The sequence below is a fragment of the Nomascus leucogenys genome, chromosome 7b (assembly GCF_006542625.1).
Source record: "Nomascus leucogenys isolate Asia chromosome 7b, Asia_NLE_v1, whole genome shotgun sequence".
In the NCBI taxonomy this organism is placed as follows: domain Eukaryota; kingdom Metazoa; phylum Chordata; class Mammalia; order Primates; family Hylobatidae; genus Nomascus; species Nomascus leucogenys.
The window spans coordinates 76,382,779-76,401,870 of NC_044387.1; the positions used below are offsets into that span (position 1 = coordinate 76,382,779).

Sequence of the window (19,092 nt, forward strand, 5' to 3'; positions counted from 1 at the left end):
CATATATGGTATATTTGTGGCAAAAGTACTTGTTTTAACAATTTAATCAGATTTATTCTTTATGAAGCCAAAAGATAATTGTTTAGTCAAGAGAAACAAACTTGAGTGCATTACAAACTATTTGAACTGGGGAACAAGTGTCCCCTCTGTGAATCAGAAAGTCCACAATCTACAATACTTCAGGTTCCAGTGATTGTACAAATAAGAGGATGTGTTCCTCCAAAATTCAAAATAAAGGCTTTGCCAAATAGTAGGGCATTTTAGTGATAGACAACTAAAAGATCTACAAAAGACTGCTACACAGTATTTACATATATTGAACTGTAAGGAATGAATTTGGAAGGCAATATTGGATTTAGTTCTAAAATCTGAAACCAAAAATTAATATATAGAATTGTCGGGGTATGGAGCAGTCCTGAAGTGGTTGATTTTATGTCATGAGGCCCTGAGGTTTGGCTGTGTGTGTGACAGATCTCACCTGTAGTTGAATCCTGCTTATAATTTTATTGTGGACTCATATCATCTCAGGGTCAGGATATACCACAGGAAGTACAGCACCAAGGTAGGAAACTCAATGCACCAGCAGCCTCTACCAATAAATATTCTGCCTGGAAAACATGTGAGCTCTGTCTCTTATGGGTTTTGTTTTGAATTTACAAAAATTTTCCAGAGGAGCAATGGTATAAGATGAATGTAAATTTCCATAAAAGCCTATTCACTCATAATATTGGTCAAGTATGCTACTAATGCTTTGCATGGACTTTATTCCTTTTTGCTTTAGGAAAGTAAATTTTGATTCAAAATGGAAAGTCAAAAATACATTTGCTCCACCAACCTTAGCAATTGGAAGAGACCATTTCTCCTCCCCTCTTACAATGATAGTGTATACGTTAGGAGGAAAAGACCAGAAAAAGACATTTCTGGTGGCAGTAGGAAGGAAATGAAAGAGAAATAAGGATCTTGACTGAAAGGGTTAAAGAGTATACCCAATGGCTTAATCAGAGACATAACGAGGAGTAGAGTGTCTCCAGTAGCATTGAAGAGGAAGAAGAAAGCATTCTTCAGTAGCAGAATTGGTTGGGTTTTCTTTCTCCCTGGCCCATAAAATGTTCCTGGTCAGGGCGAGCATGGTGGCTCATACCTGTAGTCCCAGCTACTTGGGAGGCTGAGGCAAGAGGATCACTGGAGCTCAGGAGTTCTTGGCTGTAGTGAACTGTGATCACCACTGCACTCCTGACTGGACGACAGAGCAAAACTCTATATCCAAAAAAAAAAAAGAAGTTCCTGGTCCGAGAAGCAATTAATATGTATATAAACAAATATAATTGAAATAGTTTACATTGGAAACAACCTAAATTTGTTTGTAAACAAGCTAAGAGAGTAACGCCTCTATATTTGGCTTTATCACTTCACAGATAAAATTTTATAGATTAAGCCTTCAAGACTTTGAGTAGCTGGCAGGTGGACATCATTCATTCATTCATTCATTCATTCAATAAATATGTATTGAACATCTCCTATGGATAGGTACCATTGTAGGTTTTGGATAGAAGGGTAAGCAAAACAGACACTCTCTGCCCTTTTGGAGCTTCTATTGTAATGGAAGAGACAGATTATGAAAAATTTACAAAGTTGGTGAGCAAATGCTATGAAGAAAAACTGAGAGCTCAAGCACAAAGGCAGCAACCCTTATTTTATTAAAGACTTCTTTTTTCATATGAATATATTTTGCAGGAACAAATAATTCATAGCCACTCATGATTTCATGGATTTGTATCCACATTAATACTCTGTTACTGGAGTAACTCTCTACTGTACCAAGTAGATGGTTCTTGAGATATTTAAACATTTCAAGCACCCTGGCTGATTTACTTCATGTACAGTATCACTAATTTAATGTTACCCTCCTTTTTCCTTGATGAGAAAGATGTCTAGGAAATATGCCCATAGTTTCTTTCTTGAACATGTTTCTCAACTGCCCTTTGGCTTTACATAGCTCACCAGGCCCGAGTCAAAATCTGCCCTCTGGGTGTGTCTTCCACCAGCTTTTCTTTCATCCTGTGGCAGATAGTATTCTTTCTCTCTATATCTGAACAGACTGAAAAATTGTTCCACATTGTAAATTTAAATTCTCTTTAATTTTTTTCAGCAATTGTGTTTTATTTCAATACATTTTTAAATTTTCTTTCTAAGCTTTGTATGTGTATTTTAAAACTAAAAGCCCTTTTCATAACTCATGTCATTAAAACAGAACCTTGCTCTATTTTGGTTTACTCCAGTGCCTCACTTGACTGGTGGAAACTCTACAAGAGATATAAATAGTTCTTAAGGAAAAAGGAATTTCTTAACTTGGAACAGCAAAAAATTTTTCACTTTCCTCTGGGGAAAATATAGAAAGAATCAATGGTTCTCTATATATAATATACAGTTTTATATACATATCTATATATATATACACACATATATAGCAAGAGGGAGGTACATACATAGATACATATGATTTTTACATGGAATGCATAAAAATGGACAATACTGCTTATCAATGCTCTACTTTCCACTTATTTATTAGAGACAATCAGCTGTTAAGATAAATTAATAGCTACTCAACATGTATTTATTAAATATAAAAGCTTACATACAAATGTCTTGCAAAATAAGAAAACTCATGAAATTCTCAGAAATCAATAAAAGAAAATAAAACCATAAGTATTTGATGAGGATTATTGGTTCAAAGAAAGGAAATCAGTATAAGCCAAGGTAAACCCAAGGCTCATTTCAAATAAATGATCAACTAACTTTGGTGACAGATTAGATTTAAGAGATCAAAAAAGGAAAAGACAGAGATAACTCCAGAGTTTGCTGGACAAGAAGATGATATGAATGTATAGTTAAGGGCAGAGAGTCACTGGGGCAGCTGGGTGTGGAGTTTGTGAAAGGAACAGAAATTTGCTTGGCTTGGTCCATGCTGAGATTGAAGTATTGGCTGCCCATTGAGGGATTTCCTGACTCAGAGGAAGCGATGCCCATGGAATCCTATATTGCAGAAGACCTAACACTACCAAACTGAAATCTTCTGTTTGGATTCACGCTCAGCTCAACTATTCTGTGGCTGTCAGTGAGACCACCACCAAAGGCTAAACCTGTGGGCCACAACACATATCCAATCTCAGATTAGTCTCAGCACGTTGCTTCTTCTCCAGTTTGCAAAACACATAGAAAATCACTTCCAGTTTCCAAAGTGAAAATTCACAACATTTATCATTCAAGCAATTGTATAATGTGTTTGCTTCTCTAAAATAAATCTTCAGGATGCATTTTTAAATATGTAATTTCAAACAAATTATTATTTAAGGGAATGTTTAAAACATTTCTTTTGAACTTTCAGTTTGAACGGCTGAACCTTGCGTTTCAGAGAACATTGGCAAAGCACAAAATAAAAGAAAGCAGGTAAGTCAAACCACTTTAGTTGTGTGAACTTCTTATTACAATGACTAGTACTGCTACTAATGGCCAGCATTTACTGCACGTGTCACCCCTTTATTGAATCATTGTGGTACGTCAGAAACTGGACTTAGCGCTTTAGCTGATACTAATTTCATAGTAAGTGCATCTATTTATCACATTTTATAAATGATTAAACTCAGGTTTATATGAAGTGTTTAGAATTTTATAGCTGTTTGAGGAAAAGACAGAGCTGGGGTTCCAGCCTGGGTTTTTCAGAGCCCATTATTTTAAACGTGTGGTTATAAACTGCTGCTTTAACAAGCTCCTGCAAGGCCAATTCTTTCGTACTAATCAGTAACTTCTAAAATATTTAACAACAGGTAAGTCATGGATCCCAAACGATCAAGACTTCTTGCCTGAAGGATGCTGCCAAAGTTTTGAGCCAGGTCCCAGCAGGTGCCCCATCCCCAACACACACCTCAACAACATGTTAACACTTTAGTGTCTGCATCAGGACGAGGTAGAAGGATCAAGGGCTTAAGAGGAGGGGGACTCCGGGTTCCGGGGGTAGCAGCTGTTTATTCATCCTTAGGGAAATGTTTCTGTATTCTCCTAACTAGTTTGCTTGCACTGCAGAACATCAGCTTTGTTTACACTTTTTTTCTAGTATTCTTTGAAATTTTCCTTGAAAGCGCTTCTGAAGAGGCTTAATATAAAGTTACTTTTTATTTTTTTATTTTTATTTTTTTTTTTTAGAAACAGGATCTCACTCTGTCATCCAGGCTGAATGCAGTGATGTGATCATAGCTCACTGCTGCCCAGAACTCCTGGGCTCAGGCCATCCTTCTGCCTCAGCCTCCCAAAAAGCTGAGATTACGGGCATGGGCCTGAAGTTACTTTTTGTAAATTTATTTTTATTTTTTTGAGACAGGATCTTGCTCTGTTGCCCAGGCTGGAGTGCAGTGGTGCAATCTTGGCTCACTACAACTTCTGCCTCCCTGGCTCAAGCCATTTTCCCACATCAACCTCTCGAGTAGCTGGGACTACAGGCATATGCCATCATGCTCAGCTAATTTTTGTTTTGGTTTTTTTTTTTTTTTTGTAGAGATGGGGTTTCACCATGTTGCTCAGGCTGGTCTCAAACTCATGAGCTCAAGCATTCACCCGCGTTGGCCTCCAAAACTGCTAGGATTACAGGCATGCGCCACTGCCCCTTGTCTCTAAAGTTACATTTTTAAAATCTGATTTAGTTAATCAAATACAATTTAGCACATTTACTGCTGACAGAAAATGTAATAGGGGCCAGGCACGGTGGCTCATGCCTATAATCCCAGCCCTTTGGGAGGTCAAGGTGGACAGATCACCCGCAGTCAGGAGTTCAAGACCAGACTGGCCAACATGGCAAAACCCCGTCTCTACTAAAAACACAAAAATTAGCCAGGCGTGGTGGCAGATGCCTATAATCCCAGCTACTCGGGAGACTGAGGCAGGAGAATGGCCTGAACCCGGGAGACAGAGGTTGCAGTGAGCCGAGATTGTGTCACTGCACTCTAGCCTGGGCGACAGAGCGAGACTCTGTCTCAAAAAAAAAAAAAAAAAAAATTAATAGGCCCCGTTTTTGATTCCCTGAAATTTCAAGGATTATTTAGTTTATAAATAATAGAATAAATACTGGTGTTGAAATCTGCAGAACTGAACATTGAAGTTTTACAAACCAGTACTATTGTCAGGAATGTTTTAACAATTCATTCATCTGTCTCCTACTCATGAGCGATCATCTGCTCTGTGGATCATATGTGCCTGATTTTCCTTGCTGACTAGCTGGTCCCAGACTGCAGGCAGCAGGACCAAGCCAAGAAGGGGTCATGGACAGGTCCAGAAGTAGAGAGTGTGAATCTGTGTGTCTGACAGAAGCTTTGTTTACACGAGTAATATGAAAAGCATTCCAGAACACCTCTGACCTTAATTCCCAGTCAAGCTGATAAGATAGCCTCGAGTCTCTCACTGTGCTACTGTGTCTGTCTGCTTAAGTCCTTGGCAGCCAGTTTACTCAAAATTTATTCTCAGGGCTTTGTGTTCTGAATTGTTCCTACAGCTTCTTGCAATAGTCAGTTATGATGTGTTTCCAGCAGTATATCTCTTAAAATAAACTTAAGCCAACAATAATTTTTTTTTGAAATTTTGAAATTTCTGTTTACCACTTCCCTGATTTCCTTAAATATAAAAGAAGAAATCTGATTATACTTTTAAATTGTCTTGATGAGAACTATTCAGTTGTTGAAACAAGATTTTTGCTCATAAGGCTGCCTGCTGATGTGTTAAGTGGCTCCTCTGTGCTTTTTTTAGTTTTGGGGTATCCTCTTGCTTAAAGATTTTTTACTTCACTTTCTTGTTGGTAAGTCACTGCCGATTTTATTGCTGTCAGTTTGCCAACTGCTGAATTTTAACTCTTTTTTGTGCTGCTTATTCTCTTCTATGAATTGACAGACAAAAATCCAATATATCAACCAATAAACTGCCCTTGAATGAAGGACTAGAGCTGCCCCCCTCCTCTTTTTTTTTCAGTGAGTGAGTGTTAGTACAGCCATCATGTCCCTCAGGATTGGTTGCTCAGAGAGTTCTTGCTTAGTTTCTTTTTCTGGGATCTTTTGATCACATCATTAGATGTATGAACTCATGCTGGGGTGTGTGTGTGTGTGTGTGTGTGTGTGTGTGTGTATTTGTATGAGGCACACATGTGTTTGCTGGTGCATGTGCAATGCTTACACCCACTTGTATTTTTTGAAGGTGAGGGTAGGAACTGTAGTTTGAATTGCACTATGTGCTGTTTGGACAAACTAGCTTTGCTCACATGGCAAATTTTGTCATAATCACTCATCGCTATCAGAAATCATCACAAACAATTAGGCAAACATGAATCAACAAGTTGTGCAGTTAAAACGGCAAAAAATTTTTATCAGTAAAAAAGCATGCTATTATGGTCTCAATTTCTATGCTGTAAAACAAGTGCAGTAATTGAATGAAGAATAGGTTTCTTTCATTACTAATTTTTTATATAAAATCAAGGATTAAAGTTTAATATAATGATATCTGAGAGATAAATAGAGCCTTAAACTAAGAAGCAAAAGATTCTATATATTTGCTTTAGGAAAATATATAATATTACTTAAAAGTGAATTCTATCTGTATGTAGGTTTTTCTTGGTTATCAGAATTACCATCCTCTTCTTGGTCATTTCATGTTTGAGGTTGCTAGCCAGGGAAGGTTCTCTTGAGTACAGAGGCTCCTTGACTTACAGTGGAGTTACGTCCAGATAAACCCATCATAACTTGAAAACACCCTAAGTCGAAAATGCATTTAGCACGCTTAACCTACTGAATAGCTTAGCCTTGCCTACCTTACATGTGCTCAGCAACTTAAAGTAGCATACAGTTGGGCAAAATCATCTGGCAACACAGTGCACTGTAGAGTACCGGTTGTTTACCCTCACAATTTCATGGCCATATGAGAGCTGTGGCTCACTGCCACTACCCAGCATCACATGAGAGCATTGTACTCCATACCTGTAGCATGGGAGAAAATCAAAATTCAAACTTTGAAGTACAGTTTCCACTGAATGCTTACAGCTTTTGATCCGGTATAAAGGTAAAAAAAAAAAAAAATGCTAAGTCTGAGACTGTCTGTATTAGTCTATGTAAAGTTCACTAAAGGTAAATATTTCTTATGAAGAATAACAAAACATTCTATGTCATGTATATTTTGGGGTTTTCCAACATTGTTCGGGATGGTACATGTCGTTGCTCCTTTCTCATAAAATTGATAGTCAAGATTTGCTTCTACAGAAAAGGGAATTTAAACTATTTACTTTCGTTCTCTTTTTTTTTTCTTTTTTTTTTTTTTTTTTTTTTTGAGACAGTCTCACTCTGTTGCCCAGGCTAGAGTGCAGCGGTGGCTGATCTCGGCTCACTGCTGCCTCTGCCCCCTGGGTCCCGGTTCAAGTAATTCTTCTGCCTCAGCCTCCCAAGTAGCTGGGATTATAGGCACATGCCACCATGCCCAGCTAATTTTTGTATTTTTAGCAGAGATGGGATTTCACCATGTTGGCCAGGCTGGTCTTGAACTCCTGACCTTGTGATCCACCCACCTCGGCCTCCCAAAGTGCTGGGATTACAGGCGTGAGCTGCCATGCCTGGCCTAATTTAAAATATTTTCTATCATTATTTCTGTATATTATAATCTGAACTTTTAGCATGTATTTATAAGTTTATAACTTAAAATATTGAAATATTTCCAGGAAATCTTTGGAAAGAGAAGACTTTGAAAAAATAATTGCAGAGCAAGCAGTTGCAGCAGGTAATAGAATTGTTTATGTAATTAGAAAGTATGTCGTACACCTGTAGAACTCACATTTTTCTCCAAAAATATTCATATTTATTTGTTGGTGACTCCCAGTATGAAGTGTTCAATATTATGTGTTCTGTTAATGTAAAGAGTAACTCTTTTTGATACTATATTTTTTGTTTGACCTAAAGCATTTTCTCTGTTTATGTTTACTTGCTGAGGAGTAGATAAGGCTAGATGGGAAGCTGACTCACAGACATTCACAGGTTTTGATCTTGAACCTAACTATGTGTTCCTCATTTATGCATGAAAAATTCTACTCAACAAGGTAAAATAAAGAACGCTTTTAAAGGTTAGGAACAGTCATGGGAAAAAAGTTAACAGTGTTCTCACATTAATCATTAGTTTGAGAGAAAAAATTGATGTGTGACTGTCTTGCTGTCCTTTCCAAAGTTTCAGTACATGAACCACAAGGTTGCATCTTTCTAAAAGTATAAGATATTGATAATAATAATGATAATAATAATAATAATAATGACTAATGTATATTGAGCCCCTCCTAGGAGCAAGGCCCTATTCTGAACATAAGCCCCACAACAGTGCTATGAAGAGGGCACTATTCTTTTTCCCATATTACAGATAAGAAAAAATGTGGTACTCAGAGTTTAAAGATTAAAGGAGATTATAGAAAGGGAAGATCATACAGAGCACCCTTGACATAACTAACTCCATCTTTAAAAAAGACTCCATTTTGTATTTTGTAGGGTATTTTGCCAATAAAAATAACATGTTTTATTTAATAAACAAAATTTAAAAAATGAAAACTACGTACAACCAGATGAAAACACAAACACACTTTTCCACTATCAGGTCTCACCAGAGGACTCTGTAACTATAAAAAATTAAACCTTCAACAACTCAAAACGGTCGTCCTGACACCTTCTTACATTCACTCGCGATAAAAAACTAGACATATGCCACCAAAGCCTCTGCCACCTCAAAGAGTCTTTCTTATAAGACCAACAGATGGCCTGACCCAAACCAAGACTCCTTTTGTCTTCTTCACCATACCCACCCTCATTTGTTAATTCTTTCTCCTATCTCTTTTTCCTTTTGATGTTAAATGTTACTTTGTTACAAAATATTTAACCTATAACATTTATATTTTCTATATTAATTAAGCATACTATTATGTATCATTTACAATACTGACTTGTGGAGTGACTTGAGCCTGCGTGCTTGTAGCTCTAAGAAACAAGTAAACAGGCCGGGCGCGGTGGCTCACGCTTGTAATCCCAGCACTTTGGGAGGCCGAGGCGGGCGGATCACGAGGTCAGGAGATCGAGACCACGGTGAAACCCCGTCTCTACTAAAAATACAAAAAAATTAGCCGGGCATGGTGGCGGGCGCCTGTAGTCCCAGCTACTCAGAGAGGCTGAGGCAGGAGAATGGCGTGAACCCGGGAAGCGGAGCTTGCAGTGAGCTGAGATTGCGCCACTGCACTCCAGCCTGGGCGACAGAGCGAGACTCAGTCTCAAAAAAAAAAAAAAAAAAAAAGAAACAAGTAAACAGAAAGTACTAAAAAAAACTGCCTCTTGGCAAGTCACGGTGGTTCGCTCCTGTAATACCAGCATTTTAGGAGGCCGAGGTGGGCAGATCACCTGAGGTCAGGAGTTCAAGACCAGCCTGGCCAACATGGCGAAACCCCGTCTCTACTGAAAATACAAAAACTAGTCAGGCATGGCCGTGTGCACCTGTAGTCCCAGCTGCTCTGGAGGCTGAGTTATGAGAATCACCTGAACCTGGGAGGCAGAGCTTGCAGTGAGCAGAGATCGCACCACTGCATTCCAGCCTGGGCGACAGAGGGAGACTCTGTCTCAAAGAAGAAAAAAAAAATTGCCTCCTTAAAAAGTTCATGTAACTCATGGCTTTTATGATAAAAAAAAAATATTAATAAAAGCCTAACATTGTAAAAAGACACAGACATACAGAGGCTTATTTCTAACCTTATAGCACTCATGAAAATGCTATAGAAAGTAAATTATATATTTCAGGCAGATATTCATTCAGCTAACACTAAACAACAAGAATGCTATTTTATTCAGGAAAAAAATGCTTTGTAATCATTTCTAGACAAAACTGAGTTTCATGCCAGTAATTTTAAATTAACTTCTGTGTCTGACCCTTTTGCTGCTGGAAACCCTCATAGAGGAAGATCTTCTTCACGAGGATGGATTGCTTTTGTTGTTAACAGAAAGATTGGAGGACTTTTACCAAAATGTACTTAATACTGGAATTCAAATTGTTCTTTTATAGTTAGGTTTCAGGGAGATAAAAAGTTGTGTATTATGCTCAACTGGTCATTCTTTTTTAATGAATTAGTTTGGGATTTTTCTTCAGTTACTAGAATTGTAGAAGCTAACCTAGGTAGATAAGTTGGATATAGGGGTTGGAACTGTTATTTTGGTTGGAAATGTTATTAGCAGATATAAAGGGAGCTAAATCAGCAAATAACACAAGTTGAAAATAGGAATAATGGCACAGCTTTACCAAGGTGGCATATTTGATATGGCAGAACGTGTATTATGTGATTTCAGGAGTTCCAGTGGAGGTTATCAAAGAATCTCTTGGTGAAGAACTTTTTAAAATATGTTACGAGGAAGATGAAAACATCCTTGGGGTGGTTGGAGGCACCCTTAAAGATTTTTTAAACAGCTTCAGTACCCTTCTGAAACAGAGCAGCCATTGCCAAGAAGCAGGAAAAAGGGGCAGGATTGAGGACGCCTCCATTCTATGCCTGGATAAGGAGGATGATTTTCTACATGTTTACTACTTCTTCCCTAAGAGAACCACCTCCTTGATTCTTCCCGGCATCATAAAGGCAGCTGCTCGCGTATTATATGAAACAGAAGTGGAAGTGTCGTTAATGCCTCCCTGCTTCCATAATGATTGCAGCGAGTTTGTGAATCAGCCCTATTTGTTGTACTCCGTTCACGTGAAAAGCACCAAGCCATCCCTGTCCCCCAGCAAACCCCAGTCCTCGCTGGTGATTCCCACATCGCTCTTCTGCAAGACATTTCCATTCCATTTCATGTTTGGCAAAGATATGACAATTCTGCAATTTGGCAATGGCATCAGAAGGCTGATGAACAGGAGAGACTTTCAAGGAAAGCCTAATTTTGAAGAATACTTTGAAATTCTGACTCCAAAAATCAACCAGACATTTAGCGGGATCATGACTATGTTGAATATGCAGTTTGTTGTACGAGTGAGGAGATGGGACAATTCTGTGAAGAAATCTTCGAGGGTAAGGAAAATATAATATTATCTTGAATATGAAAGCTATTTCATATTTAAGAACAAGAAACAAAAGGGTAAAAATATATGCATCACTTCAAATGTTTTGATAAAACATATTTAAAACAATGGTAAAAGAATTGTAAAGCTGTAGTAAACTTAACACAAAATTCTTTCTGCATTTGTTTGCTTACTTGATTAATTACTCCAAAAATATTTATTGAATGCAGTCTGCCTTTTAGTATCTTTATGGAATGTTTTATAATGAAATTTGATAAAGGTTTATATAAAAATATGTTTTTCAATTACCAAATAGCTGACTTAGGTTGAATAATAAGAGGTATTGTTTTACAACAAACAAAAGTCACTTGTTTCTTGTAGGACGCAACTAAATGGACTTGTAATCAACATTTAATAGACATGAAAAAAACAAATAATTTATTTAATTAATTGTTAGCAAATGTGGAGGTTAAAACATATTCTGTCATCTCATGGTAGAGAACTTTGGTAATTATTTAGTCTCAGGGAAGAAAGTTTGCTAACTCATAGTTGATAATACAAGCAAAGCTAAGAGAGAGGTTTCACACGTGTATAAGTTTAGCAGAAGCACCATTTGTTCCCCAAAAGGAAAACAGCTTTATTATTGTTTTTCTATCATAAAAATAATAAAATATATTGAGATGTTTAAAAAATGAGTAGTATTGAAAGGTGTTTATTGTAGCAAAAAAAATGAAAAAACTATTTATATATATTTTTGTTTAAAACAAAAAAATGCTATTTTATAACTTCTTTTATCACAAAACAATATATTTTGTGCATCCTCCCATGTCATTAGATATAGGTCTGTTTGGCTTTCTTGGAGTCTTAGTGGTATCCCATTATATGGTTGTGCTCTACTTTATTTTATTTATTTATTTATTTATTTAGACGGTGTCTTGCTCTGTCGCCCAGGCTGGAGTGCAGTGGCGTGTTCTCAGCTCACTCTAACCTCCAACTCCGGGGTTCAAGCAATTCTCTCTGCCTCAGCATCCTGAGTAGCTGGGATTATAGGCATGCACCACCACACCCGGCTAATTTTTGTATTTTTTAGTACAGACGAAGTTTCGCCATATTGGCCAGGCTGGTCTTGAACTCCTGACCTCGGGTGATCTGCCCGCCTGGGTCTTCCAAGCTCTACTTTATTTAACTAGTACCCAATTGAAGGATATTTGGGTTGCTTTTGGCTTTTTGCCGCAAGAACACACATGCACCTCTTTGTCCACACATATGGAAGTAAACCTTGTGGTCCAGGATGATCACTTGAAGCCCCATCTCTCTCACGACAGAAAAAAAATTAGGATAAAAATCTTACCTTTAGAGGCTTTTTCACTTCCATACCTGCCAGATGGAGCAAGTACTTATGGGAGAAGTGGGGAAGAGAAGAGAAACATGCTAAAAGAGAAGGAAGCCAAAAAAATAGAACAAAGAAAAAAGTAAAAGGGAGGGAGGGAAGAAGGAAGAAAGGAAGGACACATTTTCATGAGTACCATATTATACAAAAAATAGAACTTCAGATTAATCAAGTGAGACTATTAACAAGAATATAGTAGCAAAAGCATCAGCCTTGAAGCAAGAGCGTTTTGCATTGTTCATTGTAAATCTTGATTTCTGTGTAGAGTATACTCTAAGATACTCTTCAAATGTCCGCATTCATTTTAGAACTCATAGAAAATTGGAACTATAAGAAAGCAAATTGTTCCTTTTCAGCAGGTTTAAACACAAAGGGATTATTACTGTATCTACTTCCCCTTCTTTTGTCTCAGAAAGATGTTGGAAACTTGAATAAACCACAATTGGTTATCCTTTCCTTCATAGGTTATGGACCTCAAAGGCCAAATGATCTACATTGTTGAATCCAGTGCAATCTTGTTTTTGGGGTCACCCTGTGTGGACAGATTAGAAGATTTTACAGGACGAGGGCTCTACCTCTCAGACATCCCAATTCACAATGCACTGAGGGATGTGGTCTTAATAGGGGAACAAGCCCGAGCTCAAGATGGCCTGAAGAAGAGGCTGGGGAAGCTGAAGGCCACCCTTGAGCAAGCCCACCAAGCCCTGGAGGAGGAGAAGAAAAAGACAGTAGATCTTCTGTGCTCCATATTTCCCTGTGAGGTTGCTCAGCAGCTGTGGCAAGGGCAAGTTGTGCAAGCCAAGAAGTTCAGTAATGTCACCATGCTCTTCTCAGACATCGTTGGGTTCACTGCCATCTGCTCCCAGTGCTCACCGCTGCAGGTCATCACCATGCTCAATGCACTCTACACTCGCTTCGACCAGCAGTGTGGAGAGCTGGATGTCTACAAGGTAGGGGTGGACCAGGGCAATGATTGTTTTACCAGCAAACTCACTGGGGAACAAGCACTGTGCCTAGGACCTGAATTATAATGCAACTGAAAGGCCACCTCTGTAGGGTCTTGCAAGCCCAGTCCTGGGAGCAGGTATGGTGCATTCATTATGTGGGTGTTTTCCAGCCAGAAATAGCTCTGGATCTGCCCAGAAACAGAGATAGTTGTTCTGGGAGGACTGCCACACTGTCTTCTCAAAGAATGAGCAGAGAATGGAGGGAGGATAGGGTGCTCAAAGAATGGAGGATGGGGTGTAGGACCTGTGAATAGGAGAAGTTTAATAGTCAGTGAACCTGTCACTTCACTGTGGAAACCGAGTTGAATTATTAAGTGTGAGATAATTCAAAGTATGGCTTATACAAGGAAACATTATCCTTTGTATCTGTAAGAGTAAAGACACATGAGGATTATAAAAATTGCCTTCAAATAGATTAATTCAATATAGAGTTAACATGATACTTTTCATGGCCAGTTAACAGAAATCAAAATCACCTACTTAAGGCATTTTTGCAGCTTGGCCAAGGGCAGAGACATTTGAAAAAGAAAGACCTGTCTTCAAATCTTGTTCTCTGCCTTACTTGCTTTGTAAACTGACCAAGTTAAAAAACCTTTCTCATCACTTCTAAGACAGAGAAAATAATGTTCACTTACAGAGTTTATACGCATGAATAACACACATTACGTCCCATAATCTTCATGAACAGGATTGTTATAAAGATTATGTTAGACAATACATGATATTCATCAGGCATACAGGATGAGCCAGGCATCATTGTAGGCACTGGGGATACAGCAGTGACCGTCCCTGATACCTATTTTTTTAAACATAACTACCATTAGTAAGAGAGCTAATGAAGAGATTTCAAGTTCTGCCTGCTTCTTTAGAATTAAAAGTTTTTACTGATTTAAATTACTTTGCTTTCTTTTAGACATTGGCACTAAGAATAAAGCATACTTCTCGTTTGTATGGCTTGAATCATCTTCTTAACTTGCCACATAACAATCTCACATTACAGAGCTGAACCCAACAGGAAATAAATAAATTATTGAGGAAGAAACAAATATTATTCATGATAATACATAAGCTCTTCTCTTGTTTTGTTCTAGATGCTAGAAGTAAAACCTTACTTTTAAAAATTCCTAACAGGAAATTCCAAACAGAGCCATGATTCCCTTGGGGAAAAAGAGGTCCATGTATAATTACAGAAAAAATAATTGGCTTCAGTTAGGTTAAGTTTGATGGCCTCTTGTGGAATTTACTGTATTTCTTTGCAGACGTTTTCTATCTTGAGACTGTCTCCTCTCTTAGAATTGTGAGAAGGAAGGTCTTTCTTCCTTGCAAACTGCTGTAATTGCTAACAGAAGTAGCCCTCTTCTACTTTTGGTTATTTCTATCAAGGATATAGGGTATAGTTTTTAAATATCCTAACAAGCATTTTGAAACTGTGCTCCTCACTGTAAGTTATAAGGACAACAGCCACAGAGTTCCCTGATTAATCTAACTAGAGTTGTAGCTAGATAGTAAATTACCTTCTATGCCAGTCCTCATTTCTACTTTTTTTTCACTTCTGATTTTGCTTGAGATTACTTGGAGATAGCCGAAAAAAAATATAGAAGGGTTTCAGATACACAAAATATATAATCATAGCCTACCCTATGAGTGCCAATGGCTTTGAAAGAATAGTCAACCTTGTTTATTCCGAGACTGGACTATACTAGGGCTTTATTTAATTTTATTTTCTCTCTGTCTTTCTGGGGTTTTTGGCCATTTTTCTGTTTCTCTCTGTGTTCATTTACCCATTGTTTCAGCAAATATGTACTGGTTATCCAGCATTTGCCAGCATGGGTGGGCAATGGGTACAGAGCTAGGGGGTACAATCCCTGTGAGGAAAGTTCACATATGGAGAGGGAGAAGAGGGCAGAATGGACCAATGCCAGATTTCCATATGACGTGAAGAAGGGATGCAGCATGCACAAGGGGCTGCAAAAGCAAATATGGTAGGCCCCTAACATCAGGTAGGGGTGGGGGTAGGACTTCTTCTAATTAGCATATTTATTGAGCACCTGTGATGGCCATCATGATGACCACTTCTTATGTACTCATTGCTGAGAAAAAGCTTATGGGTGGCATTGCCACCTGGTTCATTCATTACTGGGCACAGGTAATGTAGGAGTCAATAAACTAGACAAACTCAAAGGGCTTACATATGATTAGGGGAAAGAAAGACAATAAACAAATGAGCAAATTTATAGTATTTCAGTTAGTATAATAATGTGAAAGAAAAATAAAGTAGGTTAAGGGGAAGAAGAAGGGCAGTGGGTAAGGGGTGATTGCTGTTTCTTAGAGGCTGGTAGGAATCAGCTTTTCTAATAAGGTGAGGTTTTAGCAGGGACTGAAGGAAAGGAGGGACAACCAAGTGGTTATCTGCAGAGAGATTGCTCCAGGAGAAAGGAATAGCAAGTGGGAGCATGTCTGATGTGCTTAAGGGATAATGGAAGGCAGTGACATTGGAACTAAGTGAGCAATATGGAGAATAAGAAGATAAAGTCAGAGATTAGGAGAAAGACAAGTCAAGAAGAAATCTGGAGCCATAATAAGGATATCAGCATTTACTCTGAGTAGGGAATTTCTGAAGATTTGCACCTCCTTTCTTGTTTCCTTTCTCACTCTCATCCTTTCACAATTGAGGCTTTGCGTAAGAATGATAAGGTCTTACAATCACAACAAACATTTGGAGAAGAAGAAAAATGCAGCTCTTAGAATTAGGGGGTTATTTGTGGACTAAAATTAACTATCTGCTTTCTGCAGCCAGCATCACAGACAGATAAAAATTGCCTGTAACAACAACAATAATGATGATGATAATGATAAGGCTTAATACTTAGAGTTTTGATAATAGCTTGATTTCCAGTGGTCTTTCAAGCACCACCATTGTTTTCACCTGCTGGTTCAACATCTTGGTTTCTATAATTGTGATTAGTATCCAGTAGACATGTAATTGCTGTGAGGACCCCAAGGGTCCTTTAGAAAAACCATTTCTCTTTACTCTTATGACTATTAATATCTTGGTTTTACATTGCACAATTTTACTACGTTCATATGACATTTATTGGGTAGTGACTTGAGGCAAAATACTATTTTATGATGAGGAGGATATAAAATGAGTAAATGATCCCAACATCTTTAAACAATTTATTATAATTAAAAAATACACTGTTTCTACAAAAACTATCTTATATGGTGAAAAAAAAGAGATGAAATGATATGATGAGTCCGTGGCAAATCTGGGAGTAGAAGCCAACTGTTATTGTGTTCATAGGACTGTGCTGCCTCTCAGTGCAGTGCCTCAATGTAATGGGTCTAAACCTTGTGCATTTCTGAGACAGCCATTTCTGGGTGTATCTGATTAACCCTGATCCTCCAGAAGGCCTGAGCAATGAGATTTCTGCTATATGACTTAATTTCTTCTATCCAATGTAGGCTGTGATTCTTCCCGAGCATTTATTTATAGTATGGAAAATATATTATGTCTAGGTGGAGACCATTGGCGATGCCTATTGTGTAGCTGGGGGATTACACAAAGAGAGTGATACTCATGCTGTTCAGATAGCGCTGATGGCCCTGAAGATGATGGAGCTCTCTGATGAAGTTATGTCTCCCCATGGAGAACCTATCAAGGTAAGACAGATGATATATAGTCCAGGAGATGTCACAAGAGCAAATGCGTATTAGTTGATTACCAAAACTGTGGTGTATCAGTTGGGGGTTAGTTGAGAGAGAGAGAAAGCAAAATCTATATAGAGAGCACAATCTTCTCTAACTTGTTTACATTGGAAGAAATTTATTATAGGATATTAAATGGCTTACAGAATCATTGAGAGGACAGAAGAACCCATCTGTAAGTTGGGCTTTCAAAAAATGTCTCCCACAGTGTGGGGATTTTCTATTGTCCAAATAAAATGGCTCCTAAAGGCAAACTTCAGAACAACTGCATTTTCAAAAATCTGGAAGCTGATTCCAAAACTATCCTACCAAAGCCACAGTCAGGAAACTGCCATGTTCAGAAAGCTGCTGCCTCTCCAAAACCACGTCTACTGTATAATCAGCAAGATGGCAATCCTGCATCATGACTTACAAAATGAGTAACGGGAAAATGGACTCTCTACTAAGCATGCTATAGAAAGCACAAAGGCTTCCACAATTGTGCTAGAGTTATAGTGGAGATTGTGCCTGCCAAATCCCATTCAACTTTGCATCTGATTTACCAAGCCTAACGCATTTAGAAGCTTCAAGTTAGTTTAGAAAATGTAGTTTTAGTTTTCCAATCCCTGGAGGAGAGGATATTACATTCGAATGGATGTTGACTGTTAATTCACCAATATTTTCCAAGGCACATGACATTTCAAAATTTCTAGATGAGCCAGATTCCAGAATAATATCTCAGCACACATGGAGAAATAAAGTTAATTTCTAGATGAGCCAGATTCCAGAATAATATCTCAGCACACATGGAGAAATAAAGTTAATTTCTAGATGAGCCAGATTCCAGACTAAGATCTCACCACACATGAGGAAATAAAGTTAACATGGTAGGCATTGGTTTAACAGATAGAATATAAGCAGATTACCTTTATTTGTCTCACATTGAATCTGCCCCTTAATTTTTATAGGACAGTCCACAGTTGACTACCTTCAGAAATAAGCCTTTGAGGTATTGTAAAATCTTATCTGGTATGCTATAAAACATATAGAGAAGAAAGAAGAAATTTAAAAACAAAACTATATTTAGAGGTTTATCCTTAACTCTCTTTAACCTTAATAGAAGCCATAGGTTTAAGCCTTCGTAACTATTTTCTAAGTCTATTGTCATCCCATTTATATGTTTCTGTGCAACATACTTTTCTAAATTTAATGGTATAAAATCACAAACTTTTATTATGCATGGATTCTGTGCATCAAAAATTTGGATAAGGCATAGCAGGAATACCTCGTCTGTGCTCTACAATCTATGGGACCTCAGCTGGGAACACTGAAATGGGTGAGGGTGCCTGGAATAGCTGGGATTGCAAAGATTGGAGCTGGAGGATTCATTCCAAGACTGCTGCTTCACTTATGCGTCAGATTCCTTGGTGGGGATGGCTGAAAGATTGGGTTCAGCTGGGATTGTTAGTGTTACATGTGATGCGCTAATATGTATTTTTTATGAGGTGGTTCTTGTCCCACTGAACAAGACTGGTGGAAGCTGCATGACTTAGTCTTGGAAGACACACAGCAACACTTCCACTGTACTCCATCAGCCAGAGCAATCATAAGTCTGCCCAGAGGGGAGAGGGCTCAGAGCCCATGAATCAATAGAAGGAGTGTAAAATAATTTGCAAGTACGTTTTAAAAGCATCACAATACCAGACTTTTTCAGATTTAGTTTCGATAATTGCATTTTTTTAGAGGAGGACTATATATTTCTTTCTCTTTCTGATTTGTTTGAGGGGGCTTGTAGCATCAGCGTAAATGTTAAAAATATCTAGACTATTAACATTTTAAGTGATTTTCACACAGATGCATTTTATAATTAAGATGTGTATGTTTGGGGTGGGGAAATTTATGGCATTTTTGTTATTCGTAGAAATG

At 38.0% G+C, this 19,092-nt stretch overlaps 1 protein-coding gene across 4 annotated transcripts in view; it reads left to right on the plus strand.

Moving 5' to 3' along the window:
* The window catches only part of GUCY1A1 (guanylate cyclase 1 soluble subunit alpha 1), a 66,441-nt gene that overhangs the window by 34,168 nt on the left and 13,181 nt on the right, over nucleotides 1-19,092 (plus strand). For all 4 annotated transcript variants that reach the window (XM_003257872.3, XM_030816260.1, XM_030816261.1 and 1 more), the window contains 5 exons: nucleotides 3,386-3,447; nucleotides 7,739-7,797; nucleotides 10,383-11,092; nucleotides 12,937-13,422; nucleotides 16,999-17,142. In XM_003257872.3, the coding sequence (XP_003257920.1) occupies nucleotides 3,386-3,447; nucleotides 7,739-7,797; nucleotides 10,383-11,092; nucleotides 12,937-13,422; nucleotides 16,999-17,142 (1,461 nt within the window). The remainder of the gene's footprint in view (nucleotides 1-3,385; nucleotides 3,448-7,738; nucleotides 7,798-10,382; nucleotides 11,093-12,936; nucleotides 13,423-16,998; nucleotides 17,143-19,092) is intronic.